Source organism: Solea senegalensis, linkage group LG15, assembly GCF_019176455.1.
Source record: "Solea senegalensis isolate Sse05_10M linkage group LG15, IFAPA_SoseM_1, whole genome shotgun sequence".
Lineage (NCBI taxonomy): Eukaryota > Metazoa > Chordata > Actinopteri > Pleuronectiformes > Soleidae > Solea > Solea senegalensis.
In genome coordinates this window covers 3,241,898-3,265,873 of record NC_058035.1, presented here as the reverse complement: position 1 = coordinate 3,265,873, position 23,976 = coordinate 3,241,898, and the positions used below count along the sequence as shown (strand labels likewise).

The 23,976-nt window shown below is 39.9% G+C and overlaps 1 protein-coding gene across 1 annotated transcript in view; it reads left to right on the top strand.

The window, feature by feature from the left end:
• The first annotated feature begins 7,603 nt into the window (after positions 1-7,603).
• Positions 7,604-23,976, top strand: part of neurl1ab (neuralized E3 ubiquitin protein ligase 1Ab) — a 44,019-nt gene continuing 27,646 nt past the window's right edge. Inside the window, exons 1-3 of the mRNA XM_044045029.1 lie at positions 7,604-7,934; positions 15,566-15,807; positions 17,913-18,234. Coding sequence (XP_043900964.1) covers positions 7,901-7,934; positions 15,566-15,807; positions 17,913-18,234 — 598 coding nt within the window. The 5' untranslated portion in view covers positions 7,604-7,900. The remainder of the gene's footprint in view (positions 7,935-15,565; positions 15,808-17,912; positions 18,235-23,976) is intronic.

The following is a 23,976-nucleotide window of genomic DNA, read 5'->3' as shown; positions in this document are numbered from 1 at the left end:
GTGATCCTCGCATGTGAATGCATAATAACTTATGCAAAAGACATCCTCAGAAAAATTTAGACACTAATTAGCCAAATCCCTCCTGTTCAGAACTGTTTGCCGAGCCTTTTGATTATGATCCTGCTTTATTAGCCCGACACAACGTCTGGGGCAGCATACATTACTTTTCCCGTGATACTACATCACTCTTGAATTCATCTTAGAATTTGCTGAGGAAAACTGTAGACGTGATCTTGCTCCTGTAATTACAAGGATCTTTTTTTGGTCTGGCTTGCATTTTACTCTCCCTGGATGAGGAGATAAATTGTAATCATGGGAACCTGCATGGTAATATAAGTCACCGAAGGCCTCCTTTCAGATGCTGTTTTAACAAGCACCAGTAAATGTTCCACAAAGGTCATATCTGGTTATTTATAAGGGCACCATGCGGCGGTTAAAGACTCCACAATTACACAAAAATGCACAATAATTCTGCATCCTCACTGTCGGCAGCTATTTGAGGACTTACCCTCACAGAGCACCTGACAGAATGATCCGCAATTGTAGGTGTTTTTTACAGTATGTGAACTAATGTATAACAAGAACGGGCAAATATGGGATATATTATAGAAAAAGAACTTGGAGGAAATTGAATATCCTCTTCTCACATAACGCATTCGTTCTGGAGACCATGACCACAGGAACACACACAAAAAAAAATAGTTTAATGATCTTCACATGATTTACATACTTCATACTTCATGCATGTTTCTCATTTAATAGGAAAATGGCGGAATCTTTGTTTTGGGGGGTCACACAGACTCCAGCTGTAGAACAAGTGGAGTGTGAAATGATCAAAAACATGTAAGAATGTTTGTTCATAACAAGGGTTTAACAGGGATTATGTCATCTCTGTTTAACATACATGTCTTTGAATGTGGATTATCTCTTAACATATAACAGGGAGAAGGATTTACTGTAAACACAGGCTATAGACGTAATTAAAGTTGCAGCAGGGAGGCTGTTAATCACGGCTCTGGATCTCTTATGGAAACGATAGTATTGATTGACATAATATGATATCATCCAAAAGAGCACGGGCCTGTGAGAAGCCTGCAGCGACAAACATGAAACCTCATTGAACAAACATGTAATTCGAGGGACCGAAGTCATGAAATGTTTAATTTCCAAAAATAATCCTGTAGATGTGTTCTACAGGATTATTATAACTCAAGTTCCCAGCAAACGATAAAAGGCCTGTTCACAAAACCTCTTAGCTGTAAGAGAAAGTTGCAATAACGTTATTTACAATAACATTTGCAGTATTCGTAAGAATCCCCTTTTTTGGACTGCATTCCCCCCTCTGGTTTAATGACTGCTAACCACTGCTTTACACACCTCACTGGATCGGCACAAGATGGACTGAGACATTAATCTCACACAGCCGCCTCTTGGCCTGCACACCGAGGCGCAATTTTACGCCGCAGATGATGTTATTCTCGCCAGTTCATTGAGCTGCTCGTAAACATTCTCTATCTGCCCTGTCAGGTTTTTTTTGCATCATGAAATTAAATGTGGTGAGGGTTGCCCTGACCTGTGTATCCAGAGACAAACAGACAAGACTCAGCTGGTTCGACAGATGAACCGAGGAGCTGACCCAAGGCACCAACGATCAAGCACCTTTTAATACTTCTCTGATATCCCCCTTCCCAGAAGAGCATTTGGCCAAGGCACTTGCAGGAAATGAACCTGGACTTGGGAAAAATGTGAGAGAGCAGCTCAAGACTTTCTCTAAAGCAGGCTGGGTGTTCATCTCACAAGCTGCATCCATGCTACATTTTCCATATTCATATAAGGAGCCAGATTAGCTCTATTTTGGACAACTATGTCGTTACAATAGCCCAAAATAGACAAAGTAAAAAAAAGAAAGAAAAAAGGTTAAAAAAAATTCTAAAAGTTGCTAAATTTTACACACTGCACCTTTAAAAGCAGATTTGAATGAAGCACTTAAGTACATGTGAGTACAGCATGTTTATCAGGTCACAGTCTCATGACAGCCTCGCCCGTGTGATGCAAATGTGTAAAAATGTTGTTAAAATGCAAAGTTTCATGTAGAATTTATTTATTCATGAGTCGCCACAGGCACACAAATAAGAGCGTTACAAACGGTATAAACAACTTCCAATATATATTCAAATAATTGATAATATGAATGACCCATACAAAAATGAAGTGTAGACCAAGCAGTACAGTGTTTTCCCAAACAGTGTTAACAACAGTATACTGTAAATTTCCTAATATTTCAACACAATATCTACCCTGCGGTACTATTTCCCATTTGCCGGAAAACATTTGTCTCGATCCAGGAGTCGAGTTGTGATCGGCTTGACACCAGCGATGATCAGCTCCACATTTCCTGGATCGCCGCACGCCATCGAACGCCAGGCTAAATAAAATTTAAACCAAGCTCATAATACTGTTATGTTCTCCTCCTCAGATCTACAAAAACAGATGAAGCCCCTGGATGAGTTTGTGTCAGTAAGTGGGGGAAAATAAAAGTGGATCTCAAACTGAAAATCTCCACTCCAACCCACTGTGGAATGTAATAATGACTTGTGGTGAGCTGGGATTTTTTTGTGTGCCTATTTGCTAGTGTTACATCTGAACGTCTGTTTGTTTATCTGCACATTTTGGCACTGCATCTCGGTACACTGCGAACCATTCTGTTAACATAGTTTCCCAATAAACAAACGTGACTATAAAGTCATTTTAGATGGATGCTGTGGTTCCCTTCCTGCTACACTTTACCTATGAGTCACAGTCACTTTTCAATACAAGGTGACAACTCGGTTTGACCTCGGGTTCACGCCTGCTGGGTGGGGTTCCTTTTCTGTAGACGCCCCCATGTCGAGGATCATATGATGCTCTTGTGTTGCTCTGTAATGTTTTGCATATGGCTCCGGGGCGAGGGGCCAAACTCAGAGTTGAATGGTGTTTTTGTTCAAAATGGATCATCCCCGAAGAGAATAACTGCCTCAAACGAGGCTGTCAAGATGTCCAGGCCAGAACACCCCACCAGACAGCTGCTGCCTGCCAGGCGCCCATCTACAAATAATCTGCTATGAGAGGATATGTCAGTCTGTTTTCAGCTATAGTCAGGGTTTACAGCTATATCCGAACCTGAGTGAAAGTCATCTGTGAAGGTTCTCAGTCATTCAAGTCAGGGTAGTTTTTAAGTGCTAAAAACAAAGGCAACCGGACTTCTGACGTTTCAAAAGGCTTCTCCATGAGAGACAAAATGTCTTCTAGAAACCTAACAGAAGTCCAGTTGCCTTCACTTTTAGCACTTAAAGACAGAGTGAACGTTTCTACAAGCTTATACACACTAAATGTTAAATGTCCTGCGTGTAGAGCTCCAGGCGTCACATGACTCAGGTTTGTTTATGCCACCATGGTGGCAGGAAAAAACGAATGCAAAATGAATGGCAGTTTCAAGTTGTCTGGGAGTTCACTGCCCACTTTACCTCCATGGAGATCAAGCAAAAGGGGCAAGAAGACACTTGCTTTAGCTGTTATGCTTATGTTTAGCTGATGTTAGCTAGTTAGCATAAATGATCGCTAATACTCCACAAATTGCATGTACACAACATATGAAATAAGTAAAAATCAGTGATGCAGTGACACACAGTTACCATCTTCATATATCTGCAGGGTTCCCACATCTTGGATGACAAACTTTAAGCGCGGCTTCGTCCATGATGGCGTCCACTTTTATTGATTTGCAGCACGCTCTGCATCTGGACAAGATTGTCCTTGGGATTTTGGTCAAAATCGGTCTTTGTCATTTGCTTTGGTGAGACAGAGATCTTGCCAGACATCGCGTCATCATCTCTCGCTTAACATTACTCGCTCAATGTTTCAATGACGGAGAGAGAGAGAGAGAGAGAGAGACAGTGGACAGTGTCCACAACACCACTAATGATTACAACTTGACAGACTTTCAATGACTTCAAGGATCCATGGGAACCTTGTATGCTTGGATGAAAGTCTTGCCTCGTCTCTGCAAGACCAGTCATGGAAGGATCTGCTTTGGGCAAGGGAGCAATCTTGATTTTGACAACAACAACATAGACAGTTTTGCTGTTTTCTTAAGAGGAACATCCCAATAGTTTGTTGTTGATATTCTGATCACATGACATGGTAAGAGATGATGTATACGAAAGCATATGAGAACTATATACTGAATTCTATTCCAAATGTCTCCTGGTGTGCACCAGGTGTGAGGAATGTATAAAATAAAACCATTTTTACTTTTTAATAACATATATTTTTTTCAATGTCTTGACATTGGGGAATCTTCTCAGTGCATGATTCCAAGCGCGCTGCTTTGATATCAAAGCAGGACTCAGGGCATCGTGATATATCACCTCGCAGTGAACAATCCTTTTCTCTGTGTTACAGATTCTGACAGGGCTGTGATCAGGTGGCATGTCAAACTCCATTAAGTGTGACTGCCATCGCTACAGGGTCCATTTCATAAATTCCTCAGTGTTCTGTCCACACTCCTTGCGCTGATATTTTTAGTTCGACTCAATTTTCTTATGAAAAACAAACAGAGATTGCTTGACTGCTTTTTTTGCTCGAAATCACTACATAAATGCTGCATGGAGAAAAGAAATAAAACAAGTTGTGCTGTATGGCTTTACCCTTCATGCTGTAAATCGCTTACAGACAGACAGACAAACTGACTGCAATCAGTTTGTATAAACAAGAAGAAGAATATAGCGCTTGCTACCAAACCAATACAGAGCCTCGCACAAATCCAAAGAGGAGGCTGGTTGTTCCTTTACTTTATAGAAAAGGTGAAATTTCAATTTTGATGGTGTATTGTGACGCCATATGTGGCAGTGGTCCAGTATCTCTTGCTGTGAATGTAAACAGATCTATACAGGTTTTGTTACATAATCACGTTTCACCCCAAAGACCAAAAAAGAAACAACATTATAAAACTAAAACTGAGTTATATTTACACTACAGTCTTCTGGGCCTAAGCTCGGTCAACGTGGCAACTTCAATACACACGTCAGCGTCTCACAAACGACCAAGAAAATCCTGAATCACTGAGAAAAACATACTTATCAAACCCTTATAGGCATAGTTTAAGATTTTTGTTGAAGCGTGGTCGTGAGAGTTCTACATCTGGGCACACAGGAAGTGTCAATCCACTGCTGCCTCCATCAGTATGTTCAAATTGTGTTATTTTGTGATTTTGGTGTCTTTGGTGTCACTGAATTAAAAATCAGCAAAAGCATTTTTAGCTGAGTCATGTTTGCGCAGTTTATTTCTTGTTTTTGGGAGACGTTGGAGAAGTATTGAGCCTTTGAAATGGCTCAGCATAAATTGATGCTAACAGCTTCATACGTTCATAAATGGTCTAAAATAAGTGTATATGGGTATCAGTAAATACTCGAGATCCCTTTGTGGCCAGTGAGCAGTCAACAAGATAAAGTGAGGAACAAGATATTATAACCTGAAACTCAAACATCTGTGATGTGCTGATGTGCTTGCTGATGTGATTTATTATTATAAGTTATTATAATTAAAAACAAATGAACAAACTGACTGTACCAGTCAGAAAGAGCCAGTGGAAGGTGATGCGGTTACAAAAGATTACTGTTTTTAATGAGCCGTTCATTTGAAAGCATTGTGCTACACAATATTGTAAAGGAACAATTATCAAATGTGTATGCGGAGTATACATTATTGATAGGTGATTATTTTGTGTGTGTCACATTTAAAGAGGGGTCATTAACATAAAGTGAAGATAGTACCTGTGAGTATATGTCGTCTTCAAACTTTAGATTTAGTCATTGTATTAGTTTTTGTTGTGTTTTATTGTATTGTTGTTACCTTAACCATGTTTTGTGTCTTTGAATATATTGTATTTGTTTTTTATTCCCCCGTGTGAGCTTTTCTTTATTATTTGTTATTGTACTGTACAGCACGTTGGTCCACAGTGGTTGTCTTAAAGTGCTTTATAGGTAAAGCTGGATATGATTGGATATCAGTAAACACTTATTACTGCTTTAAAATAAAAAAAATATCTTTTGGTTTTCATACAGTATGCACTGTAGGCGGAGTCGGTTTCTACAGGAACCTGAATGGACAAACATGTGTTTTTCACATCTACATCAACTATCTGGTATCACTGTGAGCATGCGTACCTCCTCAGCTCAGCATAATTCAGAATTATAAACTATCACTTAAAACATTGACTGGTGGGAAGAATCACGACCCATCTTCTAGTTTCATTCATTTATTCACACTGGCTCCTTTGTCTCAGTGAGCGTCTGCCAGTAGATAATACATTGTAGTAGTTCTCCCCATCCACTGGTTCAAGTGCTTGCATGTCAAGTGTTTGCATGCAACACCTCCCTTTTGTTTTTTTGTTTTTTTTTAAATAATCGGGGCAACAAACAGGTTCATCAAGAGGTGGAAATGGAAAAAAAAAATCCCTGAATACAACCCGTTTGACACAGACTGCACACAATGCAAAATGGGGCAAATAAGGACATACAAATCAACCACAGTACAGTTTAATAATAACATGATAATAGTATGGTTATTTTTGTTGTAATTGTTATGTCTGCAACTCCCAGCTTAATAAAGATGACAATCGTGAGAGTATGTGTTATTTATTTCTATGGAACCTTCTATGGAAACTCACACTCAAGAGCGGTTTATTTTACAGCAGGACAGACAGACAGACAGACAGACAGAGGCAACAGCTACATTGTGTTAGGAAAGCCTGACATCAGTGTTGAGTGTATGACTCACACTGAAGCTTTAAATACACAAAGCAGGCCCTCAAAAAAAAATCAACTGTGGTAAATTAATATTTGGATGATAATATTTAGTTTTAGTGACTTTGCAGCATGTATCAGGTCCCATCCATCTTCTGCCGCTATATCCTCCACATCAGGGTTGCAGCGGTTGATGGTGCCAATCCCAGCTGACATAGGGCAAAAAGGTGGGGTACACCATGGACAGGTTGTCAGTCCATCACAGGGCCACATAGAGACAAACAACTATTCACTCTCACACCTGTGGTCAAATCAGAGTGTCCAATTTGCCTAATCCCCAGGCAACCTACCCTGCAGGTGGTGTTTCCCAAACTGACTTTTTTACGATGACAAACTATTGTGACCCAAATCATGATGAGAGTCATGCGCAATTTTCAAGAGATGCTTGATAAATTGATTATTCAACTTTGTTTTATGCATGTTATTTATATTTATTTAGATATCTTTACTCAAGTGTTGGGATATTCTGATCCCATCCAGCTAACAAATTCTGGTTGTGGGAACATTCCCTGAAGGTTCTCCCCTAGGTTCTCCTGTGGTTGATATGTAAAGTTTTCCTAACGTTCCCTTAACGTTACTTTGTCAAAACCTTCATACAACCTTTGTCAGGACCCAGACTTTGGGAATCAATGCACTTAAGTGTTGATTTAGAGCTTGAGTACGCTTGGAGTTCTCTCTCTCTCTCTCTTTTCGGTTTTCCATCGTAAATATTCCTGGGAAGCTCCACCTCCACCACCTTTATGTTAATTTGAGCGTGATGATGATGATGATGAGGAGGAACCATGCGCGCTCTGGAAGGAGCCGCGCTCTCTGTGTGTTGTAGATCAGCTGCTGCTGTTTCATGTCGGATGCGGCTCAGACAACAGAGTCTCACACACACACACACTCAACAACCCGCCGCTCACTCACTCACTCACTCACTGACTGTCCGGACTTTTGCGTAAGCGGTGTCGTGTGCGCACAATGTCGCCGCTGTGGACGCCGCGCAGCTGCGTGTGAGTGACTGTGGATCATCCAGGCGCTTTGACAGAGGCGGTGAACGCACCTTGCATCCAGCCATGGGAGGTCAGATCACCAGAAACACCATCTACGGTAAGCGCGCGTGGCATCACTTCACCATATACTTATACTTCTTATTAATGGATGTAATAACGGAAGAAGAAGCCGGTGTGATAAGTGTAGACTTGCGCTCGTGCAGCCCTGTGGATCTGCCTGCATGGAGACTGCACACGCGCCCTGGATGCTTAAAATAAATGAGAAGTCAAAGTAGCTGCTGCTCTCGCCAAGTTTCAACACCTACTGTAAGTCACGACTGCCTCTGAATGAAAGAATAATCACAGGAAATCACGTTGTTGATCACCATGGAGACACTTGGGCTATAATAAAACAACAATCGCAGCAAAAAAAACAAAAACAAAACAACAGCAACATGTATCATACATTGTCAAATGGTACAACTTTTAAAAGTTGATTGTATTATACAATTCAAAAACTGTCATTTAAATGAGAAATGATTGGGTGATGGAGATTGATTTATCAAAAACATGTCATTAATAGCAGTTATAAGAAAGGTTTAATAGACTCATTGCAGTGTATAATGTTTATATGCAAACACACATTAAGCTCCAACACATAATTGCGTTCATGTCTCACCTCAGACGTGTGAAATGTGTCTCTTTCACAAGTGTTGATTGTTTTCTGGCCATAAAGAATTCTTTTAAACCACAATTCGATTCTTCGATTCTTTCTCCATTAGAAAAATTTATTATTTCATAATTATTGTGGAAATGAGCAATATTAACAGTATTTATTAATAAAAAACATTTAAAAAAAAAGATTCTCAGCTCTCTAAAATGTTTTTTCTCTCTCTTATACAATGACAATGAAGCTTTCAGTTGAATTAAATTCAATTCTTATAGGAGACACACCTCAGATGTATGTTTCTGACGTTTGCATAGTTACATAAGATATAATATGTAACATTTCTGCATTAAAATATGTAAAAGCGACAAGACTAATTAGTGAAGAAGGAAATATTCTGTACTACGACTTAGCCAGTGTGTTGTTGTTTTTTGTTTTATTGTATTTGACTCTTTGACTTTTCCCTGTAAAATACAAATGCACAGTGAAAACAAACAAGACATAAAGTCCCACACTGTTTCCTGATGTCATCAAACTCTTTGTGATGTTTTGAGAGACCCCGAGTGGCTTAAAGTACATGCTGTGAGTTTGAAAAGCATATTAAAATAGAAACCAGCTAAGGGGAACATTTGAATTTGAAATGTTAGAGATTAGAATTTCTGATATAGGTTGAAAACGTTTACATTGTCTTTATTGCTTGTCTTTATTGCGCTTTTTTTATTATACAATTCTAGAACTACTCAGCTTGACTCTACTCGGTTTGGTATCAGTCACGTTGTTTTTCATCACGTCATAGTACCTCCTCAATGTGGGCGGGGTCATCATGGCACAGCTGCGTGAAACTATTGTGATTTGGTTTTATACACAACACAAACTAGTGACTGTTTTCGATGTAATTGAATCATTAGAATCAGTTCATTAAAAGGATTTATTCACTCGAATCGTTCAGTACTTCCTGCATGTCCAGCTGACACAGTCGCGGAACTGAAATACGGCTCAATGGGTTGTGATCGCCGGACTCCTCTGTTAAGTATTGAGATTTGTTGGAGATTAACGCATGTTTTCAGGATGTTTAAGTCTCTTTCAACTGATCTACAGTTCTACATTGTTCAGTTTCTTGTATTGGACGTCGCACTCATGACCAATCAGTGGCCGGCAGTCTGTCGATGTCACATCTTAGTATCGGCTCAGCTCGCGTGGAACCTCGCCAGAGCAGTTACCAAAAAAAGCACCAGGGACCAGGTACCATCCGGAATGGAAAAGCAAATAAACCGACAAGAGTGGTGCTAGAACTGTATAATGGAAAAGTGCCATTATACAGTAATTGTTTTAGTTGTTAGCCCTGAGGGATTCATCATGGCCTAAAATGAAAAAGGCATTTAAAGCGTCGTGAGAGAACTAGAGCAGAGCACAGCCTCTGATAAACTCAAAACTCTTGGTAACTTCTGCAGACACCAGTTGTGTTGAACATGTCTGCGTCTTTGGCTGAAAACCAGGATAATCCAGTGAGCAAACAGAATCCGGCTGTTTGCCAACACAGTTACTTTTCTCCACCTGCTTGGTTCTTTGGCGTTTTTCTTTGTTTTGTTTTGTTTGGCCCACATTCAGTTGTGTCAAGTTGGCACATGTCACCACATCATGTCTTTTGATTGCACTCACACGAGTATGAGCTGTATGTCTCACAGGTAACAGGTGCATGGAATGCTTTCATGTGCTCATTCGTTGCAGTTTGAAGTCGATGGCGTGGCTTGAATTTTCAGGCCACAATAGCTTTACTCAGCCAAGGTTATGTTTTTTTGGCCGTGTTTGTCTGTTTGTTTTCTTGTGAACAGCATTGCTCAACAAATGGGGGCAGATTTAGATAAAATTTTCCAGCTCCGTGGAAGAACTTATCAGATTTTGGTCGTGATCCAGATTCAGTTTGTTTGGGGTTTTTTCCTTTTTAACGATTGTTCACCTTGTGAGACAGGGGCGTGTCACTGTGGGAAACTGAGCAGCTTTGAGCAGATGATCTAGACGCTATTTCTTACAGATCCCAACATGTAAGACTCGGTCACTGTGTTGTAAAATGAAAGTAGTTAACACTGTGTTCTCTGATGACAATGGTCAGTTGAGTTCTCCTCCTAGATTCGTCTTTCAGCTTGTGTGGAACTAGATCTTCAAACTCTGGAGAGGGAACAATGCTTTCTAATATTGTTTTCTATACTGTGATTTATATTACCGCAAATCAAGTCCAGGCTACTGTATCTGTCTGTTTGTTTGAACAAAACAACAACACTTTGTCTTTTTTCTGACAATTTATGTAAGAAAATAATGACTTAATCATGAATTGCACAATATATTCACAAGATAGAAGTATAGTGGAATTAGATTTAGAGCTAATGGACTGCACCTTACGTCTTGTCGGACACAGAGCAGCTTTTAGTGAATGCTAATGAGGTTGGCCTTCAGTGATTTTACGGGATGTCCACTGTTAACGGTCAGGAACTAGGCTTAATTATTTGGCTTGCTTTTAAAGCATGCTCATGCAATATTGCTGTATAATTAATCTATAGTTTTGACTTGTTCTGGTTGATGTTATACAGGACAGTACCTGGTAACGGTAAACATTACTCATTTCCCAGATGGACTTATGGACACGGGCCAATCCACATACAGTAGGTGCAGGTGCGGACAGGGGCGCTGCAAGATTTTCTTGGCCTTCTGACAAGAACTCAGCCCGGGCCCCGACAATATAAATATCTATAACCCCAGTCATGTGTCAGCGGCTCCGTCCAGCAAAAGGACTCATGAATCATTCAGCTCTCACCTGTTGACATTTGGCAAAGCTGCCTGATTGTACTGTCGATGTTTCAGCGTGTGACCTCGGGTCGGACCATTGTTCAAGACGGGTGATTAGTTTTGTGTGATTGAGTGTTGAGATTTGGAGGAAGCGGCAACTGCTGAAGAAGTCAAACGACTGCTGTAAAAATGCAGCCGTGAAATGTTTGTTTACAGCCCTTGGACACATTAAAAATGGCAGTTTCTGTTTGTTTTATTATATTGTATTTAATTAAAGTTCTAGTTCCAGTAAATGCATTTAACATTTAGGAGGATTTAGTATGTTTGTAATTGTATGACCACTACAAAGTAGCCCTTTTGTAGCCTTTTATATGTACTTTAGAGAAGGTCCTCTAAAGTCCTAAAGTAGAGACGTCCCTCTGCAGTCTCACCATTAGATGTTACAATTACTTAGGCACTGGACCTTTTTTACATTTTTATTTGTATATCACGCACAACCTATGACTAACATGTGCTGAAGCAGAAAACAAAGACTTGCCCTGTGGCTCCTCATGCAGCTGCCCATGTGCTACAGTCACCTTGATGCCTACGTCACGCTGCGTTAGGACAATTGTTTCGAGGACAAAACACGGACGAGTGTTGGGAGATGGAGTGACTCTGGTCATTGAAAGTGAATTGTTTGTCCTTCCAGTCAATGACAACAAAGGCAGTCAGGTTTTGCGTGCTGTGATGGTGTTGGTGGTGCATTAATTACATTAGCCTTCCTTAAATTGCTTGTTGTCAAACAAGCAGGACATAGAGTCGACACCTTGACAAATCTAATGTTGTAAATGCATAAGAAAGGACAGCAGAAATAATGTTACAGCTCGTTTTCACAGTGCACAGGAGAACAGTGTTCGGTCTGGTGAGTGCTGAGTACAATACATTCCTGTTTTTGTGTATTTTTCCCCCCCGAGGACATCATGTCTGACGTGACATCATGGATGTAATATGGTCAAAGGATTTGTTATGACTTCATGTAAGACCAATGTTATGCGGCAAGTACAATTCAGCATTGTTCTGCTTGATGCGAGAGCATGTGAAGATCTTAACAATCACACTGCGCTGAGCCCAGAACACTTGGCAGAGCCTCTGATTGTGATTTACAGGCAAAGACGACAGATTTTGAATGTTTCTATCAGCGGGTTTCCATGTCCAGTCGAGCTACAAATCTAGTTATAATTGGACGACTGACCTTGTTCCAGGGGCGGCACAGTGGATCAGTGGTTAGCACTGTTGCTTCACAGCTGTATGGAGTTTGGATGTTGTCCCCGTGTCTATATGTAAATGTTAGACACATTCGGTCAGGTTGTATCCATTGTGGCGGCACGGTCAGTCGCAGCAGCGTCTGACCTCGGAATCTTTTTTCGCAATTCCAGTTGTATAATGACAATAAAGGTCCTTTCCTTATCCTTCCCAAACACTAGCGGGAGAATTGATTGAGCTCACAAAAGCTTTAGCTGGCAGTTAGTCATTGTCGAGCGCCATTTCATGTCTTTCTACCATCCATTAACTTCAAAATATTTAATTCTTTAAGCTAACAGAAGATAAACTCCATGTTTTTCTTGTTGTTCTATTATTTCCGGATCAATACACAGGGGCAGGAACTGTGGAACATGCAGAATAAGTACAGGCTAGTTTTGGTCCAACTGTACATGTGATAGTAGCAATGTTCTAGGTGTCCGACTTTGACGAAGTTGATTTAACACAATTTCAGTTGTTAGTTTGACTAACACAAGTAGTCAGTGATTATCATGCACAGTAAAGTCCTAGGGGATGGCGCACCTCTTTTCCCCTAGTTTGTATTAGGTGGTTTCTGGTTAAGCTAGCAGCTATTTAGCATGTTGAGCACCACCCCTAGTCTTCTTACCATCCATTCACTCAAAAATATCACGTTTTTGAAGCTGACTCAACATAAAATCAGTCTCCTTGACTGTCCAAAAACCTTAATAGCTTGGTTTTTGTCTCGTGTTTTTTTTGTTTTTATTATTTCTGGGTTTCAGTTGAGCGCTCAGACTAGCTTATACATATACATATACATATCCCAGACATATTATCTTTGAGGAATTACTGTAAATGTGGTACAATTTCATTGGCACTAATGTGTTTACATGTATTCCAGAAGTCTGATTTAGTCAGATGAAGGCAATCATTCAGTTTTTTTCTAAGCTCACTCAATAATAAGCTTTGTCTTCTTCTCTGGAATCAACACAATGACAATTGATCAGTCACTGCCAATGCTGACAGTCCAAACTGATTTGTCTCCACTCTTGACCCTTAAAGGTCACACAATGAATCACAAGAATTGCTGTTTTTCAGCAAAGGCTTATAAATAAAAGTCTTCTTCTTCTTGTTCTTCTTCTTCTCTCACAGGCGAGAAGCTCCCACACAAATCTTAAGTGTGAAAACACAAGCAGTTCTCAGGGACATGGAAGTGTTAATCCGGCCTGAATTATTTATTTGCCATCCCATCTTGGCAGATTGGCTCGATTTCGTGGCACATTAAAACCTTAAAATGTCATTTTTAGAGATGACTAAAGCATTGTAAGACAGGAAACTATAAAATCCCTTGATATTTGTTCATCGTGTAATAACCCTGACTTGGATTTCATGAGAACCCCAGTCTGGGAGACAATGTCTCCCTCATTAAACCAAAGTGACCTATCAGCTTTGTTGGTCATAATGAAAGAGAGTGAGTGTGAAGACAGACTCATGATGACTCCTAGCAAATTCTTTATCATAGATCTGATGGTGGTGAGATAAAAGATCTTTTGAGTCGATTACTTATTAGATCAGTCATAATGCATGGTCACAAATCTGTAGTGTGTAGAAACATGCGATGGGAACTGTTGATCAAGGAATCAGGGTGGGAATATCACTCAGTACGTTTACATGCACAGTTTAATCGAGCTAAGGCTAAGATAGTCTGACTTAGACAGGCAACTAGAAAACCGTGCCGAGTCCAAATATACATGCGGAGGAGCTGTATTTCTCTGTAAGCCACAGAAAAACAAACAGTGAACAGCGAGATGGACGGTCAGATGGATCGTGCTGTGGTTCTGTATGTTTCGCACCTGCTGTTCATGTTAATTGTGATACAAATTAGAGTAATCAGACTATGAATCCCATTATCCAGGTATGTTAGTCCGACTAAGACTAGCTTGTTTTTAGTCGGACTAACGTGTCGACAACAAAAACCAAAAGACAACAAATATTGTCATAATCTGACTAAAATCAGACTTTTAACATGCACGTAAACACACTGAGTGAATAGCATTTAAGTAATTAATAGCCCCAATGTCAGCTCAAAAGATGGATGGATGGATTGATGGCTTTGTAAATTATCATTATCAGGACAGTCATTAATGAACTCAATGTTATTTTAATAGTGACTTTTAAGTTTTGTCTAGATCATCATCATACAGGCCTAGTTATTTACTTTGTAGTGCCACAAAGGGGAGCCTGTGTCATTGCAGAACCTCGTGTTTTATTGTGGTCTTGTTTTTCACTTTAAAATGTTCACTAAAAACAATGAATATGACTATTAGTAACATTAGTAACAAACAAAAATAATATCTTTTTGAAACTTTTGTCAGTCAAACCAAATAAACCTTTCCAAATGTTTCAGTTATTGCAATAATATTGTTAATACAATTTATTTGGGTCAAGATAATTTAGTCACAAGCTTCACATCTCATATTTAGAACAGTTGCCGTGTTCACACCTTGTATTTTATTTTATTTTATCCTTCTCCTCCTTCTTAGTTTTCTTTTTCTTACTTTTTTACTTGCTATTGTACAGACGTGTTCCAGCATGGAAAGAAGTAAACCACAAATAAACACTCACCAGTTTGAAATTGGCAAGATGAAGAATAGCAAATACCGACGAGTGTTACTGGAAATGACCATTTACTGAAATTAGACCATTTTATATGAACTCCTCGCAGCTGTTTTGTTCTCTGTAATTACACAAGCAAGTGAGCAATTGTGTCTTTGTGATTTTATTTTTCCATCAAGGACATTTTTGTCAGTAATTTACTTAACATACTGTTTCTGTAGGTGTGTGGTTGGGGAGAGTAGAAATAGAACATGAGAGCATTGGATCATTTTAATGATTTTTCTCTCTTAATTGGATGAGACAGGTGCAGGGAGAAAACAAAAGTATGTGAAATGATGAGAGTGTGGAACAAAGAGTATGGTGAACATTTTGGTAAAATTACTGTTCACCAAACCAAGCTGTCACTTTTTTCCTCGTCTACACAGATACTCTGAACGGACCATTTCCTGCAACATCCCACCGATGCCACTACAAACCCAGGCGGTGTCTGCCCATGCAGCCATGTGGGAATTTGTCGTCCATCCCGCTGCACTTCCACCCGACCACCAAAGGCTCACAGATCGTCATGGACGTGTCCCAGAGGACCGTCAAGAGACAGGGCAGCTTCTGTAACGGCATCACCTTCAGCAACAGACCTATTGCTGTGTACGAGCAAGTTCGACTCAAGGTACAGAGGAAAGTTGGCTGTTCAAGCCAGTTTGTTATTGTGACACTTTAAAATGACATAACATACTCAGTATAGGTCTGATTCTGGTCAAAATCACTGCATTAGATGTGGGAGTAAACACAGGAGTAAACGCATCACACAGCTTACTTGTGTAAACATGTAAAGACTTTGTCAGACTGATATCAGTATCAGAACATACTCAAGGCTGTGGTATCACAGCTCAACTTGCTTTTCCATTAGTGATAGTACCTGGTGCTAACAGTGCTAACCACCTGCTCTGGTGAGGTTTCACACGAACTGCTGCCAGTCACTGATTGGTCAGGGAGTGTCGTCATTGGAAGAGTCATGAGGAATCAAAGAAAACAATGCAGTTAAAAAGACTTAAAAATCCTGGAAAACATGTGTTCATCTCCAGGAAATCCCACTAAAATCTCAATATTTAACAGAGGTCTGTGCTTCCGGTCCTGCAGGAAGTACTGAGCGATTCTGTGAACAAATCTTTTTTAATCAACTGATTCTAATGATTCAGTTACACCGAAAACAATTGCTTTGACCGTCCCTAGTTTGTGTGTTTGCGTCGCGCGTAAAATAATGTCACGGCAGTTTCGTGCAGCCGTGCTATGGCGACCCCGTCCATGTTGAGGAAGTATGACGGATACTTAAATGAATAGAGTCAAGTTAAATAGAAGAGTACAATGGAAAAGTGCCATATGTGTACAACTGAGTCAATGTGAAACAAATAAGACAGAAGTGCAGTTAACAGTTGAAGTAGTGAAGTGTTTTGACTTAGACTTTCCGAGTTGGAAGTTTGACCTAGCGTAGCTCCGACTAGGTCAGAAAATAGTCAAAAATGTAAGAACTATACCTATACTCCACAACCCTTTCTCATTTAAACACATTAATATTAATATCTAGAGATACATTTCCTCTCTCTCTCGCTCACTTTGACATGTTTCACTAATCAAAATGAATGCATGAGCATACACGATCCATATATATGCAATTAGCATTAATTTCTGAAACATTATGCTAGGTTGGCAGCGTGACGAACATTAGTCAACGCGTTGACGTCCGTAATTTCCTCTAAAATTCATTGCTTCATTTAACACGAGACAGTTTCCCATTTACTTGTACACCAATGCCAAGAAACATCAGTGTTATCATTAGTTCATATTGTGTTTTGTAATATTAGAAGAGTCTGTGATACTGTCACTTCTCTTTCTCCGTATGTTTTTCTTCACCCTCCTTCTCTCTCTCTCTCTCTCTCTGCTCTTGTGTGGGCCACAGCGGCAGCAGCTTAGAACAAGTTTCCACTTCACTTATCAGCCCATCTATGTCTCGAAAGTGAGAGCGCAGGGCAATGATTGCCATGTGAGGGATACGTGTTATCATGTACAGTAAAATGCAAAGCAAATAGAGGTTCCAAATAAGACAAAAATCACTTGCAGGTGATGAACATACCAAGGTAGCGAAGGAAAGAAAGAAGAAAGAAAATGTGTTGTTGTTTTTTAAGCCATGCCAGTGCAACGTCTCAGCAACTTTATGTTCCCCCCTCAGGCTTTTGTCACAGAAGAACTTGTTTCATTAGTCATCATGTGAAAATGGTTTGTGGCCAGAAGCCTGCAAAATGAACGCCATTTCACCGCGGGCAACAAATTAAATGCCTTTGCCCATTTGGAACCTTTTTTTTTTTTTTTTTGCAGAATTTCATTGAGCGATATTGTGGTATTTATTTGTTTGCTTGTTTTTTTTTGTTTTTTTTTTCAAATTTAGGTAGATATCTAACCGATCAGAGTGTGTGTTGTGGCAAAAGCGTTCAGATTTGCGCAGCTGGTACTGTTTACAGAGAAATGGAACCTTCCTCAAATCTTCAAACTGTCTTTAAGTGCAACCTGTGAAGTCGTAACATTTACAGCTGTAGTGCTTTGTTTTTGAATAAACAAACGTCTTGTGTTTACATATCGGAGCTTTAAACTCCTGAACGAAACAAGTGCTCTTCTCTTCTTTAGTGTTTTTACTAGCGCACATTATCGTGCTACAGTTAACTTAACAAAAGAGAAAACAACACAATATCTGACCCTCTTGAAAAACTCTGTTCTCTGCAGATTACTAAAAAGCAGTGTTGCTGGAGTGGCGCCCTGCGTCTTGGATTTACATGCAAAGACCCCTCACGGATCAACCCGGACACTTTGCCCAAGTACGCCTGTCCCGACCTGGTGTCCCAGAGCGGCTTCTGGGCCAAAGCTCTGCCCGAGGAACTCTCCAACGAGGGAAACGTCATCGCCTTCTGGGTGGACAAGAAGGGCCGGGTGTTTTACCGCATCAACAACTCAAGTCCCATGCTGTTCTTCAGTGGGGTGCATGTCGCCGAACCTCTGTGGGCTCTCATAGACGTCTACGGCCTCACCAGAGGAGTCCAGCTGCTGGGTGAGTAATATTCTCTTTTCTTTGAGTAAAAATAGATGTATAATTTCTATTTTATATCATTTCTATTATATATGTGTATACATATATATATTTAAAAACTTCAACTCCAATCACTCATGCATTTTTCTTAAGAGGAGTAACTTCATACACTCAAACTGAGGGACTTACCTTTTTAAAGAAGGGCAAGACATCTGCTCGGATTTGGGTCTAAATTTGAAAACACTTGTCTTTTGAATTCTTAGGGAATTCTTCTAGTCGTTCACTCAAAGCACTTTTCGTGATGAAGCACTCCAAAGATACGTAAAGAAATAAAAGCTAATATATAAAAAACATCATGAAAGTATATGAACAAAAAAGCCACAATGAAATATGAAACAAGTAATGAAAGCACTAAAAACTCACATACAAATACGCCGGACACTCGGTTCAAATTGTGAACTATAGTGAATGAGGAATATTGTTATATCGCAGTAGTATTTGGCGTTCTTTCTTTCTTTCACTGGGTGATTTTCACAATCACGCTTTACCGCTGTAAATTGTGTGCATCTGCTGTACCTCCTCTGTGAGTGATTAAAGGTGATGTTGCAGTGGCCCTGTTTTGCCCCACCCCCCCACAAACCCTCCAAATAGCTCAGTGGAAAAAGATGGTGGGGAGATTAAGCTGATTGTATAGTTACCACGGTCGTTAGTATCAAAGAAACTTGGGGGGAAAACTTCACAGTGTCTGAAATCCACTCTACCAAGCTCTTTCACAGTTTGGTTTAAAAGGGTTTGAGAAATCAGAATCATTTACAGCAATTTCTTTTAAGCAAGGTGGACAATTTAAATTGTAGACTGAATTACATTTACACCGGGGTGAAAGTATTTTTAAATTCTTGTTAATGCTACTACAACATTTCCTATTCCTATTCGTTAAACCAGTACTGTAACCAATATTATTCTTTTATCACAGATATGGATATTTTATTATCTACATTTAACTTAAAAAGGGGTGTTAAGTAACTTTTATTACTAGATTATATGAGATATAAGTTCCTGAATATAATATCCAATGCAAATCCAATCAAATTAATACAAAAAGAAAGTTACAACCAGTAGAAGGTTTTTAATGTGTGAAATAACTTTTGGTTACACTTTACTGCATTAGAGGCCGAGTTATGAAATTTCACCAAAATGACACAAAAGCATGAGCTGCAGTGTAATCACCGGTCGACCGTTGATGTGAGAAATGAATCTGGTGCAAACAAGATGAATATGAATGAAATGAGTTGGGTTTTTTTTTGTTGTTTGTTGTTTTTGCATTTTCACTATTTACCGCTCGTGAGTCGTCGATCTGTGAATATTTTTTCAGTCGTGTCTAATCAGCTGGGATTAAGCAGCACAGATGAAAACACAGCATGGATTAGAAGCAACGCGGAACAAATTTGAAGTAACAGATAAGTAGATTATGTGTTGTTTCACATGTCGTAATCTTTTAGAAGTAAATACACAGAACTGGACTGGACCATCTTCCGTTCACACTTTACGAATTTTATCAAACATGTTGTCCCCAATGTGTCCAAAACAGCTGCCTCCTATTTTTCTGAATCAATACAAAATATGCAAAACGGATAAATAGGAATCCTGCAGTTGCCTCAGTGCCTATTTATAACTGTTTCCAAGAATCTGTGCTGCCTCTTTCAAAAAGAATAGCGGCTGTCAGCGCCCGGTAATAAAAATAGAAGAGGCTACCGTATTGTGTAGATAGTGTCATTTAACCTCATTTCTTGTGGTGTGTTTGACAACGGGAGGCGTGCTATCTCGTGATGGGCTGCTCGGTATCCAGCGCCAGAGTGCGACTATCTGGGGTTCACTGGCCTTGTGGCGCTGACCGGCACACAGCTCTTGTCGCAGAGCGCGAGGAGCGCGTTGGTCATCGCAGGGAGAGGGGTGAAGTCAGGTAATGACATGTCTGCGGTGGGTTTTGTTTCCCCCCCCAAGACAATCGCGCTTGTGGAATGTCTCACTCTGTGGATCCAAGTCTTAATTTGACTTCGCTCGGCATGCGGTCACTATGAAGTCACCGGCCGCTATGACAGAGTCACATGCAGTCATGTTGAGTGAGGCTTGGCGACATGGCTTATGAATAAAAATCTGGATATTCTTCGGCGATATCCAGATATACGAGAGATATCGGGATGTAAGATGTTTCTCTGGACTTGTGAGATTTCTTTTGAGATGTTTGCGCTTCTCAAAGAGTGAATAAATAAACTGTAAAATAAAATATCTACTGTTTGTGATCTGTATTACATGCTTATGATACAGATATATGTTTATTTATTTGGCTTTTTAATGTTAAATGAAGGATATTTATGTGATAGAAACAATGAAATAGTCTACGAGCCTTTCTTGCTTAGATTGTGTGTTAAGTGCTGTTGCCCAGTTTTCAATAACTTTCAATATCTGGCAGTTATTTACAGTTTTCTGCATGTTGAAATCGTGAAATTGTGTATTAACAGTGTAACAATGTACAAAACCGGTGGAATTTTTCCCATAGCACAAACTGGCACGTAAACACGGCAATGCAAAGTGCACTTGCGCAAGCGATATGCTCGAGGGTAAATATGGTCAAAATGAAAGAAGTGTTATCAAGTGACTTTTTAAAATATAATTTATTTTTATTTTTAATCTATATATATATATAAATATCAAAGTGTTTTCTGTCGCTTGGCACATTTAAAGGTGTAACAGAGTATAAATCATGCAAGACTTTCGGGCAGTTTGTGGCTGAACTTTAAATGCCATCGTTGCTCGTGAATGAGACCAGATGCCTCAAAATCCAACTATTTCTCCTCCGCTCTTCCCACATTGATCACCATCATCCGCACATTGATGTCTTACACGGAAAAGCTTCAGCCGTCAGTCAGCTGACGGATCACTTGGCTACTATCAGCTTTCCCCTACAGCCCAAAGACCGTCCGTCACTCCTCGAGAGCGCGGCGTATATCAAAGGCTCCGGTATTGTCTCAGAAGGTTGGCTGCAGCTCAGTAGACACTTAAGCTCTGAAATACGGGTGGAGACATCAAAGTGTGGCGTTGCAAACCTGGCACATGTGCAAACTTTCCGTTAGCAGGAGGGTGGATTTTGATTCTTAATGATGCTTACACAAGGGTCTGAAATGAATGCTACACCAGCTGATAATTTCAGCCAAATTTCACCTGTTGTGGGTTTGTTATCACACAATCTGTCCAGGTGGGAATTACAGAACTGCTGCAGTTGTTTTTCTTTTTATATACATGACTAATGGAGCTTGGAGCTGTAAATGAGCTCGATGGAGTGAAGACAATGGTTTGCTTTGTAGACTCGGATTTGGCTTTTTTGATAAATGTCCACACATGCACAGTAAAAAAAAAAAAAATGATGACAGTTCACTGATTGTAAAGGCTGTTGACTTCAGTAATATGCCTTTGCAGACGCAGTGAGATAGTGTGTTCACAAGAAGATCATCAGTTTAAAACATTGAGTTGAGTCAAGTAAAAATCAAATTTAAAAAAAGCCAGGACTGGACCACAAACTCTTTTGGAGGTTTAATGTCTGACAGAAAGCGCATAAAACAAACAAACAAACAAAAAACACAGCAGTCAGAAACATGTGGAGCCATTAAATGAATGAAATGATGAAAACCACGTTGACACATGACATAATGAAAGAAAATGGATAAATAAGGAAGGCACAGCACAAAACATGGGGATGAAAAAGTCACGGTACCTCTTCCATTGCAAAAGTTGTAAAGCAGGAGACACACCTATTACACATATTTCAAAACAATAATTGGCATTGAGCAGAGTGTTACATTTACTCAAGCTTCAGATTGCATTAACAGTGCAGAATGCAAGATGTCTTTGTTGGTGAGGAGGTCTGTGTGGGCCCCATAAGGGTTATACTGTATTTGGGCTGTCATTATGGGTCCCGAGTGGGTTTCTCCATTGTTTCCATGGTGGCCCCACCAGTGTTTGCCCAAATGTTACTGAAACCATACTTTATCAGTACCCACCCATGTAGACTGAAAAGGGTACTAAACGAAAATGGGCTTGAAGAGGGCAAACACGGGTGGGGCCACCATGGAAAAAAAGGACAAACCTTCTTGGAACCCATATTAGTCAGCCCAAATATAAACCTTATGGGGCCCACACATTGATCAATAATGCCATATTAACCTTTCAGCATAATGTGCTGTAAATCACTTGAAACACTGACCAATCTTGAGGTGGGTCAGAGAGAGAAGGTGCACACTATTGGTTGTTCTATTAAGATAAGAGATACGGTAAGATAATCCTTTATCCATCCCACATGGGGAAATTTGCAGTGTTACAGCAGCATACAATCACAACAATGTAGAAAATGAGAAATAAGATAAGGAAATAAAAACTGCAAAGAAACATAAAAAAAGTAGAATCTACTTTATAATCAAAAAATTGGACAATCGATAAATCGTTAAATTGGACAATAATCACAATGAAACATGTGCCAGCATTGTCAGAGATGGAGAGATTAGCTTGAGTCATCTGTCGTATGGGCCCCTTTTTCATATGAAATTTGAGACAGGAAAGTCTAAAAACCTGTTGGGGTTCCAAATTTACAGCCTCCAAGTGCTGCAGACTCTGAAGTAATTACAGAATTGTAGAACAGATGACACAAAGGTAATGATTCACCCATAGTCCTCTTTGCTCATCAGAAGACAACAGTGACGATATGGAGGACACAAACTATCCTCCCAAGAGACAATGATGACACCAAAGTGCCTGAAAATCAGCATGTGAAAATATTTCTGCTACTACATCCAGTGTTGGCAAAGTAACTAACAAATCTGCAGACTCTGCTGTTAGCATAGCTGGAGCTAACAGCAAACAGAGTTGATGGATGTCTCAAAGTCGAACGTCTGTCGACACATGTGTGTGCCTGTGTGTGCAGTGGGTAGAGAAATATCCAAATGTCTTCAATGATACAGAATGATTTTTTGGGGAAAAGTAACAGCCCCAAAGAACATGCTAACATCAATATTTTAACAACCAGCAGATGGAAAACAATCAAATGTTTTTGTTTTTTTCTCAAGATCCTGCCTACTGCAGCTTTATCTTCTGCATAACAAACTGGATACGTGAGGTTTGATTTAATAGATTGGGTCATCTGTGTCTCTTTTGCACAGATCTCGCTCTGTTACTGCATCAGGCAGAACATCAATAGCCCATGTTCCCTGTTTGTACCTTTTGTTCGGAATGGCAGGGTGGAATAAGGGCAGCCCGCCGTTGTGTTGAACAGGCTGTGTAAATGGGACTTGTGTTGCACTGCACAGTGCGTCATTGCTCCGCTGATAAAAATCTTTTTGGATTGTTTTGCTTGAATTTTTTTGCTTTTATCAGGGTGAATAGTTCTGTATAACACCAAAGCAATGGTGGTTATTTTGAAACTGTTCGTCCACTGGATTCCCGTACATTTGTTTATGTATTGGTCTTTTAAAGGTGACATTGAATGCTTGTATCACACATATATGTTAGTTATGGAGGTCTACTTACATATATTAACTTGTTTTCATGGTTAAAAATCTCCTAGTCGCTGCAAACGAGTTGATCAAAATATCTCCTCACTGACACTCTCGTCAGCCGCGCTGTTTCAGACCAAAATCACAACCCCAGAACGTGGACTGTGTTGTGATTGGCCAGCCAACGAGAGCTTTCCCACTGTGCTGTGATTGGCCAGGTACC